Source organism: Elgaria multicarinata, chromosome 9, assembly GCF_023053635.1.
Source record: "Elgaria multicarinata webbii isolate HBS135686 ecotype San Diego chromosome 9, rElgMul1.1.pri, whole genome shotgun sequence".
NCBI classification, from domain to species: Eukaryota; Metazoa; Chordata; class Lepidosauria; order Squamata; family Anguidae; genus Elgaria; species Elgaria multicarinata.
The window spans coordinates 56,525,434-56,543,587 of NC_086179.1; the positions used below are offsets into that span (position 1 = coordinate 56,525,434).

Consider the following 18,154-nt stretch of genomic DNA (forward strand, 5'->3'; position numbering starts at 1 on the left):
GGGAGCAGATGTGCTTGCTCTCTTTCTCGCTCCTGCCTGTGTAACAGAACACAAAACCGACAGAACAAACTCACCTGAAATCCTGCGCTATGCTTGCATTTCTATGTGGAAGAATACTTGTGAGAAAAGCTGTTTTCTTCCCTTCACTAAGAAGGAATGTGGCCTCCTTTTTACTATAATTGTCTTGTATGCATGTGGGACTGGCAAATGCTCATTCTGTTCTGCCCTTTGTTTTTTGTCTGCTAAGTGCCTTTTTATCGGGAGGCAGCAATACCAAATGAGCCCATCAATGAGGCTGCTTACTTCCAAGAGATCATGGGATGAAGTGGCCTGAGTGGGTCTTGGCTCCATGGATAAATGGTATGAGAACACAAAAAAGCCATTGCCACAGCAGGACCACTGATCTTTCTGCAGACCACAGGGTTTAGTAGCCGAGCCACACTGGTTAGTCCTTCTGCTTACAGGGACATGAATCCAGCATTCAGAAGGACAGAGTAACTGTTGTTGCTGCCACCACCTTAGCTTTAAAACCTTAACAGCAGCATTAAGCTGTGCTTTTACTCTATAGAAAAGGAAGGTACAGAGATCAAGCAGGCTGGCTTTGCTCCATCAAGCATAACTGTGCATGCCTTCCTGAGGCTCATGGCTACATTCCCATGGCTACATTCCCACAGGCTATGATTTAAGTGGGAACATTTTGAGGCATAGTGTCAATTGACCAGCCCACCATCTTTTGAGAAGCCTAACCCAAGTTTCTCTGAGGAGGGAGGGCATCACTGCCACCAACATATAGGTATCCTTTGATATACTATATAGGGGTGCCATCATTTTGCAGTATAATTAAAAGCAGCTTTTCATATTTCCACATACACAGATTCACACCCTTGTACAAAGACAGGTGGAGATTCAAGTTTATACATGCAACTGAAAGCCAAAGAAAAAACACATGCACTGCATCAGTCGTGTAAATATGGATTGTTCTCTCCTTGGGACAAAGTAGCAAATGCACTACTGCATCCTTCACAATTGATGTGACACATGCCTGCTGTACGCCAGTATCTGTACTTGAATGCAAAGTATTGCACAGGAAGCCAGTGTAAGGTGAACATTGTCAGTTATTTTTCCCACTTAGGAAATCCTAATATGACAAAGACTGAGAACATTTACTCTTCAGAGCGTGCAGGCGTTATTCCACCTTAGAAGTAAGAAAGGCAGACATGCTTTTAGAATCAAGGCTTAGTCTGAAATCCTACGCATGCTTTTTGGGAATAAGCCCCAATTAGCAATGTGGCTCTTACTTCCAAGTAAATACACATAGGATTACAAGCAGCTATTTCACTTACATGTAGAGAACTTTGTCTGGCTCTCCCACTCCCAGAGACAGAACCTTAAGATTGGTACATCAATCTTTTGTAGCATAAGTAATTATTTTAATTGCATGCACTTTAAAGCTCATTTTAGTGCAGCGTTCATGCTATTTCATTTACTGTACCTGTGTATAGCACACTGCCATGCTGCATGTTAATGAAAAAGATACAAGACAAAGAACATTAGCTTTAGAAAATTTCTGAAAACAACCTGAGTGACATTATATACACATGCTGCTGTATTAGAACATATAAACGTCATTAAATATACCTACCAACCAATGTTACACTAAGGGGTGTATCCTATGTTAGTCTAACTTAAGTACCATTCATTTCAATATGCCTATTCTAAGCAGGACTAATACTTGATATAATCCTGATAATTCTAACATTTAGGGTGTAATCCTTTGCATGTTTAGGTGAAAAAAGGTCCAACAATTCCCAGCATTCCCCAGCCAGTAGAACTTTTTTTCTGTCTAAACATTTGTCTGATACTCAGTGGTGAAGTGGGGGGAGCAATGAGCACCAGGGACAGGCTAGAGATTGGAGCAGCAGCAAAAAGGCCTGACATCAAGCAACTGGGCTGGCATGGGCATGCGGTAGCCCACTGGGGCAAATACTGTTTGCTGCAGCATCCTCTTTCTCTCTCTCTCTCTTTTTTTTTTTAAGAAAAAACATTTAATAGTGAGGAAGCAGCTAGCTGGGCATGTACATGGTTACAGATGCGCATGTTGTTATTTTTACTTTAAATATATATTATCCTTTTCTTCAACAAATTAGTGCTTATTCTTAAGTAAACATGCTTAGCATCAGGGCAGCAGAAGCAAACTCCATTTTATTCCTGTATTCATTTTATTCCTGTAGAAGAGTCAGTGTGATATACTGGTTAGAGGGATGGACTGGGATACAGAAGATCCTAGTCAGTGAAGGCTGGTGCCACCAATTTCAGTGGGGGAGTGAATCCATTGTGGGTTTCAATCAGAACCAGCAAGAACTGTAAAGGAGCTATTAAAGTTGCTGAACTTATTTTAGGGATAGGGTTTGACACCTTGGAAAGCTCCTTTAGAATTCTGGCTGGTTCTGACTGAAACCCAGAATGGACTATATACCCATCGAAACAGCCTCCACTGTTTCTAGTCCCCACATGGCCATGAAGCTCACTGGGTGACTTTGGGCCAGTCACTGACTCAGCCTAACCTACCTCACAGGATTGTTGTGAGGATAAAATGGAAAGGAGGACCACCATGTAAGCTGCCCTGAGTGCCTCACAAGAGGGAAAAAAGCAGTGTATAAATGGAATAATAATAAAATAATAATAATGATGGTACTATTATTTGAGTAAATATTTTTTCTTTTCCCCCAGTCAAAGTTGGCAAACAGTTTTGCTCTGACATAGCAGTTGTAAAGCACTGAATGGCAGGAAGGGAAAGAAGATAGATATTAGTTGTGGACTTCACAACTGAGGAAGTACATATGGCTGTTTAAAGCCCTCACACCCACACACAAATAAGACCATAAAGTCTAGGATTTAAAATTACCTCGCTGCGCGACTGCTGATATGCCCAGATTTATATCTTTCTGTGGGCAAAATCCAGTCAAAGTTAAGCCATTTAAGTCCTAGCTAGTGATTTCAAAGCATATGCTGAACTCTTTGTCATTAAGTGCTGGATTTTACCTTGTACATAAAACACACTTTGTGACCTGGACTACATCTCTCTTAATCTTTCACTTCCTTTTGACATTTCTTTTGGACATCAAAGAGAGGAGCCTTTTTGGTAGCTGTTTCCGTTATGAAATTCTTTTCCCACCTCTTTTCACCTGGCACCAAATCTATTGATTTTCAGACATCAGGGAAAATGTTTGAATTTTCCATGGCAATTAATGGCTTGGGTTCTGAGTGGTTTTTAGCAGCTTATGATTTTAAATGGCTTGAGGACATTGTTGCAGCTGAATTCCCTTTTATTTTAAAGTACTATACAAGTCTCCTCAGAAGTACGCTCCACTGAATTCAATGGGACTCATTCCCAGGTTAGTGTGCATAGGATTACAGTTTTAAGTTGTTTTATTGTTAATGGTGCAAGTTGCCTTGCAGTGAAAGGCAGGATCAAAATGTCTTAAATAAATAAACTTACAGGTTGATCCTATGCATGTTTACTTGGAAGGAAGTCTCTCTTAATGCAGTGGATTTACTTCCTAGTAAGTATGCTTTGGAAGCAGCCTTAAAGTCCTGACATGTACAAATCTGACCTCAAATATACAATTCCATTTTTAAAAGAATTGTAATTCCAGAACTAATTGACATTCCAGAGCTAACTATTTAGTTCAAAAATCAACTTCATTCAGCCAATACTACTAGCTGAAACTAGTGTCTCCTGAAACAACCAGAAACTAGCAGCAACATTAATTTTCAGAACAGGGCAGGTCAGTGGAAATAAGCGTTTTTCCTCATTTCTGAAGTTATTTCAAGAACTGTTCGTTCCTGCTGCACTAGTGGTATGTTCCAGTGGTGCAAAAGAACTATCGGAGACGCAGCAGAAGCAGAGAATACTGGCCAATATGCTACCAGCTCTACAAAATCAATTATGTATACAGTGCATACTTTGACTGGAATGAAGAGCCAGTAGTCCCCTGTCTGTTCCACATGCATTAAATATTTATAGAAATCTGAAATATTTTTTCCTGGACTAAAAAGCATTCTTAAAATACTAATGCAAGCAAAATGATGCTTTGGAATACAACATGTACTATACTCCTGGATTAAGAAACACAACAATACTTACTCCGTTTTTGGGAAACTGCTTGCAAACAGGCTGTCACAATATCACAATTCTTCTGCACTTTATGCAAAAGCCTGTCCTTTTGTTTCAGAAGGCGAAGTAGTTTTGCTGATTGGACGCAAATTCTGTAATTCAGCTCACGTATTATTGTTGTCAATTCGTTGGGATCTATCAACAAAGAGAAGGGGAAAAAGCCCAATAGCTGAAACCTGTAACATGAGAACACATTTCCACCCATGGTAATCTCTATGGCAGCCTTCTCCAATGGACACCCTCCAGATCTGTTTGGACTATAACTCCCATAATCCCCAGTCAGCCTGGAAGTTGTAGTCCAGCACATCTGGAAGATGCCATGTTGGGGTAAGATGCACTAGGCTATTCCTCAAAAGGACCTTATTATATAAATGCATATTCTTGAGGAAATTACTTTGCATGATCATAGGTGTTCATAGTGTGCCACACATCTGAAGAAGAGCACTGCAGAATAATAAGTAATAACAACTTATTACTGATGGATCACTACTCTTGTCAAAAACAACCCAAAATGTGTGCAGCACTGAAATCTAGAATATAGCTCATCAAAACAATAAAATAAAAAAGCCTATAAAATCTTTAGCACTTGATCAAGGAACAGGAATCAGAATTGCATTTGAATTTAACCTATACTGCAGAGTTTATACCTTTGAACAGCTCCACAACTTGAGACAAACATTTTCCTTTTTTAAAAAATTAAAGTTCAGAAAGTAAATACCTTCTTATGTACTTAACTGTTTGCAAGATTCAACTACAACAACCGGTTTATTCACTTCATATTTACTCTTTTGCCCAAGGCAAAATCATTTGGCAAAGAGCACTTCTAAGGCCTTAGCTAGACCTAAGATTTATCCCAGGATTGTCCCGGGGTCATCCCTGTTCATGTAAATGACACACAGGGGATCCCGGGAGCAGACAGGAGTGACCCTGGGATGACCCCGGGATAAACTTTAGGTCTAGCTAAGGCCTAAGTTTTATAAATTAAAATATCTAATGTGCTGGTAACTTACAGCACAGTCTTATGCATGCCTACTCAGAATTCAATGAGACTTGCTACCAGCTAAGTGTGTGGATTCAGATTCAGCATCTTAGATTGCTTTGTTTTACTACAGGCTGGATTTGAGAATTTCAAGTATAAAATTCACCAGCATTATAAAAGCAAAGCAGCATTCTAAGTTTGTTCTTAAAATAGCAATTTCTTTCCCATATACGCAGTCAAAATAATGTGGGTAATCTCAGTTCACCAGCAGCTTTAGAGGTGGATTAAAAGGCTATCTAGAGACTACACTGATTGAAACAAAATATCTAAAGTGTTACAGAATTGTGGTTCACTAGTTTAACACAGTAGAGAAATGCAGGTTGCTTACCTGTAACTGTAGTTCTTCGAGTGGTCATCTATGCATTCACACATATGGGCTCTGCGCCTGCGCTGAGACCTAGATCGGAACCTCCAATAGCTAAGCGACACGCTTTTGGGCGGGAACCCCTCCCTCACGCCACTGCGCATGTACCGTGGGTTCCCGCCCTTATCTCAGTTCATAGGAGTCTGACATCGTGCTCCCATAAACATGAATATAATTAATCAGTTTCAGATGTATCATAACACATGAATACAGTGCTCTAATAAAGAATAACATATGCCACCAAGCGGGGTTGGTGGGTGGGTTGTGTGAATGCATAGATGACCACTCGAAGAACTACAGTTACAGGTAAGCAACCTGCATTTCTTCATCGTGGTCTCTATGCATCACACATATGGGCGAGTAGCAAGCTGACATACCTTTGGAGGTGGGTTGGTGCATCATGTCCCAGCCTCAGAGCTCTTTAGGTTAGCTGTCATCTCAGGACTTCCGAGAGCACTGCTCTCCCGAAGGTGCAGTCCTGACGGGCTCGAGTGTCCACGTTGTAGTGCCTGACAAACGTGGATGGAGTAGACCACGTTGCAGCCTTGCAGACATCTGTCAGGGAGACTCCCCTGCTGAATGCAACTGATGTAGCTACAGCTCTAGTGGAATGAGCCTTAACTGACTGTTGCAGTTCCAATTTTGACAGAGAGTAGGCAAGATTAATTGTCTCTACAATCCACCTTGATAGTCTCTGGCAAGAGACGGCCAAGCCCTTAGATGGCTCTCCATAACAAACAAATAACTGCTTAGTTTTCCTAAAACTTTCAGTCCTAGCTTTGTAGAAGGCTAGGGCTCTCCTTACATCGAGCGTATGGAGAGAAGTCTCGATTGCCGTCGTTGGGCTCGGGAAGAACGCTGGGAGAATAATGTCCTGGGAAGCATGAAAGTTCGACACCACCTTAGGTAGAAATGAAGGGTCAGTGCGTAAAACGACCTTGTCCCTATGGAACACTGTAAAAGGTGGGTCAATTCTGAGAGCTCTAAGCTCGCTTGCACGTCTCGCAGAGGTGATGGCTATCAGGAAAACTGTCTTAAATGATAAAAGTCTAAGGTCGGCTGTAGCCATGGGCTCGAAGGGTTTAGCAGTCAGTGACTGTAAGACCACAGATAAGCTCCATGAAGGTACGACGTTCTTGATGGTCGGTATCGTATTCTTTAACCCCTTCAAGAATGTTTTCGAGAGGGGGTGTGAGAAGGGCGAATACCCTTCGACACCGTCATGGAACGCTGCTATCGAAGCTAGGTGAACCCTGATCGAGGACAGTCTTAGACCTTGTCGGTAAAGCGACAGCAAATATTCTAGTATTGTAGAAATAGGACATGAAACTGCTGGCTGATTGCTCTTTGAAGCAAAAATCAGGAATCTTTGCCACTTCTTGGCGTAAGATTTCCTCGTTGACGGTTTCCTCGATGCCATCAATATTTGATCAACTGTTAAATTTACGGTACCGAGAGAGGCGTTGGGATTATCCTCCACGCCGTCATCCTCAGTGTGGACAAATCTGGATGCCGAACCTTGCCCTGGTGTCGAGACAAGAGGTTCGGTATCGACGGGAGCCTGATGTAAATTTGTCTCGATAGACGAAGAGCATGCGGAAACCAGGCCTGTCTTGGCCACCACGGTGTTACTAGGATGCAGTCCGAATTGTCCATCCTGATCTTCGCTAGGACCCTTGTTAGGAGAGGGAACGGAGGGAAGATGTATAGGAGATTTCCTTTCCACGTTCTTGTGAATGCGTCTCCTAGTGAATTTTCTCCTTTTCCAGCTCTGCTGCAGAACCTGGAGCAGGCTGCGTTTCCCTCGGTGGCGAAGACGTCGACGGCTGGATACCCCCAGCATCGAAAGAGGTGTTCCCTGGTATCGACGTCGAGCTCCCACTCGTGGTCGGTGTGGAAGGACCTGCTGAGTGAGTCTGCGATGACATTGTCCTTCCCTGCAACATGAACCGCCACAAGGTAAGTATCCCTCTTTATACACCAATTCCATATTCTGGTTGCAGATCGAGTCAACGGGTACGACCTGGTTCCACCCTGTCTGTTGATATAACAGACTACCGTGGTGTTGTCTGTGGCTATCAGGACATTTCTGCCCTCGATGATCCGGGCAAAAGTCTTTATCGCATACTCCACTGCCAAGAGTTCTAGGTGGTTGATATGCTCCTCCTTCAAGAAGGGGGGCCATCGCCCTTGTGCAGTAAGGTTGTTGCAATGGGCTCCCCAGCCTTCCATGGAGGCATCGGTAGCGATCGTTACCGAAGGCGATGGTCGTTGAAACGGAACGCCCTCCAACAAGTTCCCCATCGAGCGCCACCATTTCAGCGATGCCCGTACTTGTTTCGGGATGGAGAGAAAAGTTCTGTGAGCGTTGAGGCGAAGGTCGAACGTTCTCAGGAACCATCCTTGTAAAACTCTCATGCGAAGCCTCGCAAACGTGATGACGGCCGTAGTGGCTGCCATCAAGCCCAGTAGCCTTTGAATTGTCCAGGCTGAGTGTCTTGTTCGCTTCTCGATATCGACGATGGAGTCGTGAAGCGTCTTTGCTCTGGCCAGAGGAAGGAAAGCTTTGCCATCCAGGGATGATAAGGTCACCCCTATAAAGTCTATCTTCCTTTGAGGCGTTAGAATGGACTTCTCTTCGTTGACCCAGAGGCCTAACGAGTTCAATAAATTGAGGGTCGTAGATATATTGTCTCGTAGCGTGGATTTGTTCTCCGCTACCAGCAGCCAGTCGTCCAGGTATGGATAGATGAAAATTTGTTTTTGTCTTAGGTGGGCGCAGACGACTGCCATCGTCTTCGTGAAGACCCTGGGCGCCGTCGAAAGTCCGAAAGGAAGAACGGAAAATTGGAATTGTTGAGTTCCAATGGCGAATCGCAGGTAAGGTTGATGTGATTCCCTGATCGCTATATGAAAATAAGCATCCCTCAAATCTACCACCGCGAACCAAAGGCCTGCGTGAAGGAGTTGGAGTACCGAAGAAACCGTTGTCATACGGAACTTCTTGGGGCTGATATAGTTGTTTAGATTTCTTAGGTCCATGATAGGTCGAAGACCGCCATCCTTCTTCGGGACCGTGAAGTAGCGGGAGAAGAATCCCTGGTTGATTTGATGTGGTGGCACCGGGGAGATAGCTCCCTTCGATAGTAGGGTTTGGACTTCTAGGAGAAGAGGTGCGGACGGTGCTGTTACTTTCGGTCCCGAAGGAGGAGGAAGGACATCGAATTCGATGGCGTAGCCCTGCTTGATGATAGTGAGCACCCAGGAGTCGGTTGTTATTAACTCCCACTGATGGAAATGGGGTGCTAGGCGGTTCAAAAATGGTGGTAGATTTGGGGCACGGGAGTCAAACCCGCTGTTTTTTGCTAAAGTCAGGTTGACGTTTATCCCCTTGGAATCGACTTTGGAAGGGTCTCTTCTTCTGCAATTGCTGTTGTTGTTGCCTAGGATGGGGTTGATAATATGGCCTGTTTTGGTATTGTTGGGCAGGTGGTTTTGTCCAACGACGCGGTTTGTATTGTTGGGATGGTGCATTGAAACCCATCCTTCTAGCTGTCGTACGGGCCTTATAGATGGTATCTAGTGCCTCGTCCGTCTTGGAGTTGAAAAGTCCTTCCCCGTCAAAGGGTAGGCTTTCAATTCTGGTTTTGGTCTCCGTTGTTAAATTAGCAGATCTGAGCCAAGCGTGTCTTCTTAAGGCTACGGCGCCCATCATAGCCTTGGAATGGCAATCCGTCTGGTGTCTCGCTGTGGACAGTTGCTGCCTGGCTATGGCAGTAGCTTCAGATTGAAATACCCTGGCTAATTCCCTCTTATCTTCTGGAAGATGATCACACAGTGACCCTATCTTCTGCCAAAGAAATAGTTGATACCGGGCCATTGTTGCCTCATAAGTGGCTGCTCTGATGCCAAGTGATGAGGAAGAATAGATTTTCCTCCCAGTTACATCGAGCTTCCTGCCCTCTTTGTCGGTAGGTGCCGAGTGGGTTCTTTGTGATCGGCCTTGTGCCGATTCCACAACTATGGAGTTGGGTTTTGGGTGTTGTAATAAAAAACCCGCGTCCTTGTCTTGAATTCTGTACATAGACTCTAATTTCCTAGAATTAGGCTGATTAGATGTAGGAGTCTTCCATGCTAGCTGGGCAGTTTGTATTAACGTTTGAGGCAATGGGATGGCTACCGGTGCATTATCTTCGGTATGGAAGACATCATAGATCTTGTCTTGCACCTGATCTTCTGGTTTTTGAATATCTAAACCTAGGGATTGAGCCATTCTTAGGACGTGTTCAGCAAATCTCCCAGAGTCATCCGACGGCGAAGCTGGGTCAGTTGAGTAGACCGCGTCTTCTGGTGATGGGATTGATGGAGCGATAGAGAGTGCAGATTCCGAATCCGAAGGGTAGTCATTGTCTGGTGAAGAGGGCGCCTCAATTTGCTGTTGAATAGGCTGCAGCGCTTGATCTTGTTGTGGTGCTGGTCGATGCGGAGACGCATCGGCTCGACGTCGAAGGGTTGATGCTGGCGATGAATGGTGAGACAACGGAGGAGCCACCGGCATTCGACAGACCCTTGTTGGAGGCGGCGGATAAGCAAAATATGCTTCCGGAGGGTATTGTAGCCTCCTTCCCTCGGGAAGGTAGTCGTGTGGCCGATAGCCTTCCCAGTCATAGTACCTATTTTCAGGTCTATAGTAAGCAACTTGGGAAGATCGATCCCAATCCGGCCTAGGAGACTGCTGCACTTCAACTGGAGCAGGTCTAGGGGTTCCAAGTCTAGGCACTTCGGCTGCCTCATCTGTTGTTGTGAGGCGTGCCGGGTCTCGTGTTGAGGCCGCTGAGGCCGAATCTCTGATTTCCCCCTCTGAAAGGCTCGGGGGCTCATGTTGTCTTTTCCTAGCGGGTGTCGATACCATAGACGGTATCGATGGCTGGTTCGGTACCGAAGAAGTTGCCGTCGCTGTCGGTAGCGAGGTCGGCACGGTACTGCTGGATTTTGATTTTCCAGAATGCCTCGGTGAGGACTTTTCCAGCCTTTTCTTCTTTTTCTTCTTCTTCTCCATTTCGGAGGATCTAGGAGTCCGGGCTTTTATTGAAAGTTTTTTAGCCGCGGAGCTCGCTAGCGACCGTCCTGGCGTGAGGGGTATCTCAGCCCTATAGTGCGCCACGGTCTCATCTCCTACTACGAACGAGGATATTTCAAGTTCAGTATCGGAGGTTTTTGTAGGTGGTTTGTCCATTTTGGCCTTCTTTGGCTCGGTAGCTCGAAGCGCCTTCTCCCACAAGATAGAGCGAAGTCTGTCTGCTCTATTTTTGCGCGTCTGCTTTGTGAACGCCATACAGTGGTGGCACGATTGAACTTTGTGGCTCTCTCCTAAGCAGAGTACACACAAAGAATGCCCGTCCGTAGGCGGGAGTTTAGCCCCACAGGACACGCATTTACGAAATGGGGCCTTCACTGCCATTCGCCTCAGCCGAAGCGTTGAAAGTTTGTACTATATCTACTAACTAATTTTTTTTTTTTTTTTTTTTTTAGGAGAAAAAGATAGAAGAAGAAAAGGTAAGTATAATAAAGTATTAAGTAGAAGAGGTTGAAATAGTTCTTTTCTGGAGGTATAGAAACTAGCGTCTAGCACGATGGCGGACGGAAAAAAACTGAGATAAGGGCGGGAACCCACGGTACATGCGCAGTGGCGTGAGGGAGGGGTTCCCGCCCAAAAGCGTGTCGCTTAGCTATTGGAGGTTCCGATCTAGGTCTCAGCGCAGGCGCAGAGCCCATATGTGTGATGCATAGAGACCACGATGAAGAACTATTAATTTTACTTATATAATGTGTACATATAAGGCACCCTCTAGTGGGAAAAGCAGATATCAAAGACAAACATTTGTTAATGGCAACTATTCATGAATTTAGCTAAAATAAATAAGGAAAATGTTAATATGTAATGAGTAACTGAAGGTAATAACTGCACTTAATGTAAGTGACCACTACACAAGCAATACCTCTTAAACCCTAAATCTTTTAGTTTGGGAAAAGAAACTATAACAGTACAACTATCCAATAAGGAAACAGGGACAGGATGAAATGATGAGGGTGTTGTTGTTTTTTAAAGCAGAATCCTTCCTCTTTTAAGCAGAATCATACCTTGCTGTAAAGAGGAATTCACCACTACCCTTACCCACTCAGCCAGTCCACACCTGGCTGCTTTTATAAGACAGGAAAGACAAAGATTCAGCACTAAAATGGTAGGCCTTACTTCTCCAAGGATCCTGTCCACATGCTTGGGCTGTACAAACTGAAAGTATCCATTAAAACTGGACAAGCAGAGGCCAGAATTACATCTGCTGGACCTGTATGAATTATGGTATCTAAGTTGGCACAGATACAATCAGTTTTATCTGCAAAGTGTTGCACAAAATGGTCACAGCAGGCTATCAGTGCCTGAGCACAATAATGGATAAGGGCCAATAAACGAAGATTCAATTCAGACAAGACAGAGGTGCTGTTATTGGCTTGTGTTCAACCTATTCTGGAAGGGGTTGCATTCCCCATAAAGGATCAGGTCTGCAGTTCAGGAGTACTCTTGAATCCAGCAATGTAATTGGAGGCACAAGTGGCCCTGTAGCTAAGAGCACTTTTTATTAAGCTGTATATCAACTGTGACCTTATCTGGACAAAGATAGCTTTGTTACAATTTTCCACACTCTGGTAGCCTCCCTGTTGGATTACTACAATGCATTATGCAAGGGGCTGGCTCTGAAAATCATCCAGAAATTTCAGCTAGTCCAAAATAGGGCAGCAAAACTGGGTGGTATGACAATATTAGGTCAATACTTGTCAACTGCACTGGCTTTCAATCCATTTTGGGGGGCAATTGAACAGTGTTGCCTTATACAAAGAAAGCGTAGTAACACAATATGTAGTATTAAAGGGAATAAACACAGACTAGAGTCAGTTTAGAATGATTCAACTCAATTTACTTTATTAGTGATTTTATATACATTGTTGAAGACTTTTAACTCTTTTAATTACAAGCTCCCCCTAAAGCTGGCTACGTGAGTGAAATTAAGTGAAGGCATGACATATTGTTACTTGCTTCTGTCAGGGAGAGAGACCATATTGCTTGTTGAAGAGGAATGATATGGTGTAAGAAAAAAGAATTGATCAAGTTGCAGGATAACAAGGAGTATGAATAAGACAAGTGCTTGTTGATACAACATGTTCTCTATTGTCCACTAATGTCTGGAAGCATGCAGAGTTGTTCCTATTAACCAATATTTTAAAACTTCAAAGCCCAAAACACTTCAGGGCCAGGTTACCTGAAGGATTGCCTCCTCACATATATACCTACCCAAACCTTAAAATCCTCTTCAGAACCCTTCTCTGGATACTATAGAGAACCTTGTTACTAGAGAGAACTGGTCTTTTCAGTGGTGGCACCCTGGTTGTAGAATGCTCACCCCAGAGAGGCACCACCTACATTCTGGTCTTTTCTTGCATTTGATGAAGAGCTTTTTCTGGGTTTTTAATATCGTTTATGACTAGGGCCATAGCTAGACCTAAGGTTTATCCCTGGATCATTCAGGGGTCAAACCTATTCATTTAGGTGACACACAGGGGATCCAGTGCTCAGGCAGGGGTGAACCCTGGATGATCCCAGGATAAACCTTAGGTCTAGCTGTGGCCTATGATATTTTGGCAGTTTTAAGACTTGTGAGAATTGTGGGGCTGCTATGAATATTTGTTATATTTATTCTCTGACACTGGTTTTATGCTGTTTAAACTTTTTTATGGTTATTGATTTTCTTTTATTTTCATCAATTGTTTATGGAATTGGAAGCCACATTTTGTAATTGGACAGCATACAAATATAGTAAACATACTTCACCCTGCTGAGGATAGAAGAGGAGCACAAAATAAGCTGATAGCTGGGGGCGGGGGAAGAGAAAAGTGTGATTGGGGCCAACCAATCTTAACACAAGAATACCTACAACAAAACAACAGTTTGTATCAACAGTTATGCAAGCATCAATAGAACAATCAATGACACTATGATCCAGTTTGGATGTCATGACCAATTCCTGAGTTGTTTAATCATGAGCGATGGTTAGGTTAACTCTGGGTTGTTTAATCCATTAAAAGGAGTTTATGGGTTCAAACATCAACCTAGGAATGGGGTATTCCTAGATTGTATATTGAAAAATGGAAATGGTGAGCACTGAGCGGGAAAGCTCCCAACCCTCAGATCCTGTGCTGCATGAACTTGGTCTATGCCAAAGTTGCAGAAAGGCACATTATAATAGTGTCATTGACAGATATAGGCATAGTTATTTATAGTCAAGGCATAAGATCTCCCTACTAGTAAATATTTGCTTAGCTCCAGGGGCAAATTAAGAGCTTTCTTGTGCATACCTTGAAGGCTCAGGAAAAGTCATGATGGCAAGATAAGGGAAGTCTGAAACTGTTTTCACATTATTATTTTCTGGCTTTCTTCATTGATGCCAACCTTTGCAGCCACCCTTGATTGAATTTGGAGCAGCTGCAGCACCACCACAAATCCAGAGCATGTCCCAGCAGCACTATTCCAGTGAAAATGGTAACAGATAAGGCAGCAGGAAGTATTTGAGGTGGGGCATATTTTCTATCCTATGCTTTAAAGAAAATCAAACATGATAAAGGGTTCCAAAGAAATGATCTATCAAGAAAAGCTGAAAGAAAAAGACTTGCTTAGCAAAGAGAACACAGGCTCTTAAGATGGGGCATGAACACAGTTGTTGAAGCCTATCTGAAAAATAATAGAGGAGAAATGAAAAACAAAAGATGGAAGCCTTTTCTCAAGCAGCTTCTTATGCTCATCATCTAAGGCCCCCTTCCAGGTGCCTCCTCCAAGGGAGGGTACAAAGGTGACAAGAAGGGAGAGGGCTTTCCCATTGGTGGTCCCCTAATTATAGAATGATCTTCCCAGTGAGGCTTGCCTGGCACTAACATTATTATCTTTTGGTGCCAGGTTAAGATCTTCCTCTAATCTCAGACAATTAGCATTTTAATTGGGCCCTGGGATTTTTATTGTTGATTTTGAAATTGTATATACCGTATATGTTTGTATGGAAACGGTTTTATATTATGTACAATATTGCATTTTAATGGGTTTTGGCAGTATAGAAATGTAATAAATGACAAATGAAAAGCAGCCAACTTTTGAATCGGGGTGGGGAACCTCTTTCATCCTAGGTCCAAATTGAATTTTGTAAAGGCTCTTATGGCCCACCTTCTACCAGTGGACGTGGTCAAAGACAAATTGGCAGGACCAAAGGCAAATAGCAAATAGATTAAGACATGTTGTAGAAGCAATTATGGGAGTAGGAGATTTATATTGGATGGAAGAAAAAATCATAAGTAAGGTAGAGATGAATCTGGAGAATGTTTTTTTTAAAGATGGAGGAAGAAAGTGGGTTGGAAGTATAGATAATCCACTCCTGAGGACTCAATGGGAAATTTGGAGTAAATTTAAAGGGAAGCTGCTTCCGAGCAACTCTCCCTTAGCACCGATAATAATGTTAAAGAATTTCCCAGAGGATCTAAAGGGTAGATTATGTAAAATATTAAAAGAGAAAAATAAAATAAAATTAAAGGATTGGGTAAGAGATATTAAAACAAGAGAAGATATGGAAAATTTGTTAAAGGAGAAGAAGCTATCTTGGCTAGAATATGGTCAATTAGAACAATGGAATAAAAAGTGGATTAAAGATAATAGAATGTGCAGAAAGATGACGAGGTTTGAAGAATTAGTAGTAAGTAAGGAGAAAGGAAAAGGAAGTAGTATAGTTTCAAAAGGATTAATGAGTGAAATATATAAAATATTGTTAGAGAAGGAGTTTAGAGAGAATACAGAGAAAATGATTTGGGAATCAGATTTGAAGATACAAATAGGGCGACAGAGCTGGGAGGGACTATGGAAACAAAGAGTGTTGAGAAGTTTATCAGTAAGAATAAAGGAGAATTATTTTAAAATTTTATGGAGGTGGTACCTAACCCCGGTTAGATTGAATAAGATAAGTGATCAACATTCAGCAAATTGTTGGAGAGGATGTGGGGAAAAAGGAACGTATTTACATATGTGGTGGCAATGCAAATATGTACAAAGATTATGGAAGATGGTGTTTTCAGAAATTGAAGAAATAGTGGGAATGAAAATAGAACAAACACCAAAAATAGCATTGCTGTCACTATTTGAAGATATAAAGTGTGGAAAAGGAACTATAAAGCTGATATCGAGTTTGTTGGTTGCAGCACGATTGATGATAGCTAGGAACTGGAAGATCCAAGGGGAATATTCTATTGAGGAATGGTATAAAGTAGTATGGGACATAGCCATTAATGATAAACTGACATGCAATATTAAGTGGAGAAAAGGCGTAACTAAAATAAATGAGTTCGAAGGAATCTGGAAACAGTTCCTAGTGTTTGTGTTTACTAAGGGAAGTGGGAAACCACCAGCAGAAGAAATGATTAGATTTTGGACTCAAGAATGATCCCGAGGTGGGGGGTGCACATTTATGTTAAGAATGAAGATGTTGTAGTGTGATAAGGCATATGTAATAGTTTTTGATATTTGTACTCAACAATTATTCAATATGTATGCAGCAGATATTTGATGTATTTTTTTTTCTTATTGTGTTAGTTTCAGTTATATTTTGGAAATGTTTATCTATGTTTATATAGTGTTGAAAATGAATAAAAATTATTATAAAAAAAAAAAAAGGACCAAAGGCAAAAGGAGCAAGACGAAAACCAACAAAAGAAACACCAGGATATTTTAGCTTATAACTTCTACTGCCAGCAACCAAACCTTAGGAGAGAAATTTCAATCTTTTAGAATGGGAAACCACCAAATGATCAGTGGTTGGGTGAAAGGGGGTGGCCTGGGAAACCCTGGAGGGAGGGATTTGACCCCTGGACCCATGGTTCCCCATGAAGGACAGCATTACCCCAGACTGAGTAACTATAGCCTATCTGCACACTGTACATCCAAGGCTGGTGCAATGTTCCTGGTCAAGAACAGCAGTTATTAAGGGGAGGCATTTCTCTCCCTACTTTCCAGGAGAGGTTTGTAACCTTTCTTTCCCTGGCAGGGCTCCTGTACAATTATGCAATCGCAAGAAAAGGTGAAGTCCTTAACAAACAATCATATAATACAAAACAAAAAGATATATATAGATATATATATATATACACACACAATAGAACGATAATGTTTAATGTACAAAAATAAAATAAAGGTTAACAATAGTATTGCTTTAAAAGTGCAACCTCATATTGCACAAGAATAAAATCTATCAGGCACAACGTGAAGTAAAAAGGCAAAACGCGTTTCAACACAAGGTCTTCATCAGTGGCCAATGCAGGCTGCTGTATGCTCCCTGGAGACTTAATTGGGCTGACTTTATAATTCCCACAATTATGTGGTAGAAGATGTCACTCCCATTTGAAAATAATAAAGGGCCTCAGCCTCTTCAATTGACCCAGGCAGTTTGAAGAGGCTGAGGCCCTGTATTATTTTCAAATGGGAGTGACATCTTTATATTTTATTTTTGTACATTAAACATTATTGTTCTAATATATATATATATATATATATATATATATATATATATATATATATATCCTGTACAATTATAACAGCTACTGGGCACAGTGCCCTCAAATAAGGAGATGCAGAATAAGACAAGCCTTTACTGCTATCAATGATAACTCCCCTTCCTTTCAGCTTCGAAGCAACAGAGACCCCCCAGGACAGGTAAGGGCTATAGAAGGCTTCCCCAACCTAGTGCCCTCCAGATGTTTGGGACTTCAGCTCCCATCAGCCCCAGCCAGCATGGCCAATGGTCAGGCATGCTAGGAGTTGTAGTCTGGAGGGCACCAAGGTGGTGAAGAGGGCGGCGGGGGTGGCCTCCTTTACCTTTCTGGGTCAGGTACTTCCTCTGGTGCCGCTGGCCAGGCCTCCGCTGAAGCTCCTGCAGGAAGCGGGACTCGGCGCTGCTGCCCCGGCCCCCGGGGAAGGCGTCGGAGCCGGCGGACGCCTCCGTGGAGCTGTCCACGCTGTCGCGGTGGGGGGCGCGCCCCACGCTGTAGAGCTCGGTCAGGAGGCCGCTCACCAGCGAGGAAGCGCGGCTGGCCCTCCTGCGCCGGCCCGCCACTGCCGCCTGTTCTTCCTCCTCCTCGTCGTCCTCCTCCTCCTCCGGCAGGCTGTCCGCGCTGCTGCCCACCCGGGCGGGCTCCTCCACGCTGCTGCGCCTTCCTGCTCCAGGATCCCCGTCGTCGGCCAGGTTGACCTCCGTCAGCTCCATTCCGGAGCCGCTTCACGGCACTCTCGCCGCGAATGAGAGCAACGCGCTGGCCGCCCGAACAGCTGCAGGGCCAGAGTTCCGGGTTTGGCCCATTGTCCACGAAATGGGGGTGGAGAAGGAAGGGAGGGGGACACACCTCCTTTCCCTGAACAAGGCGCTGCTGCGCCTGCCAAGTGTCGCTTCCCTGCTTGTCCCCTGCTAACACAACGCGCCGCTTTCAATCGCTGCCC

The 18,154-nt window shown here is 43.3% G+C and overlaps 1 protein-coding gene across 1 annotated transcript in view; it reads right to left on the reverse strand.

Annotated features, from left to right (window-relative positions):
* Window positions 1–17,966, reverse strand: part of TBC1D30 (TBC1 domain family member 30) — a 49,291-nt gene extending 31,325 nt beyond the window's left edge. Inside the window, exons 1-2 of the mRNA XM_063133934.1 lie at window positions 17,537–17,966; window positions 4,148–4,312 (exon numbers count right to left, since the gene is read on the reverse strand). Of these exons, the coding sequence (XP_062990004.1) occupies window positions 4,148–4,312; window positions 17,537–17,924 (553 nt within the window). The 5' untranslated portion in view covers window positions 17,925–17,966. The remainder of the gene's footprint in view (window positions 1–4,147; window positions 4,313–17,536) is intronic.
* Window positions 17,967–18,154: the final 188 nt, after the last annotated feature.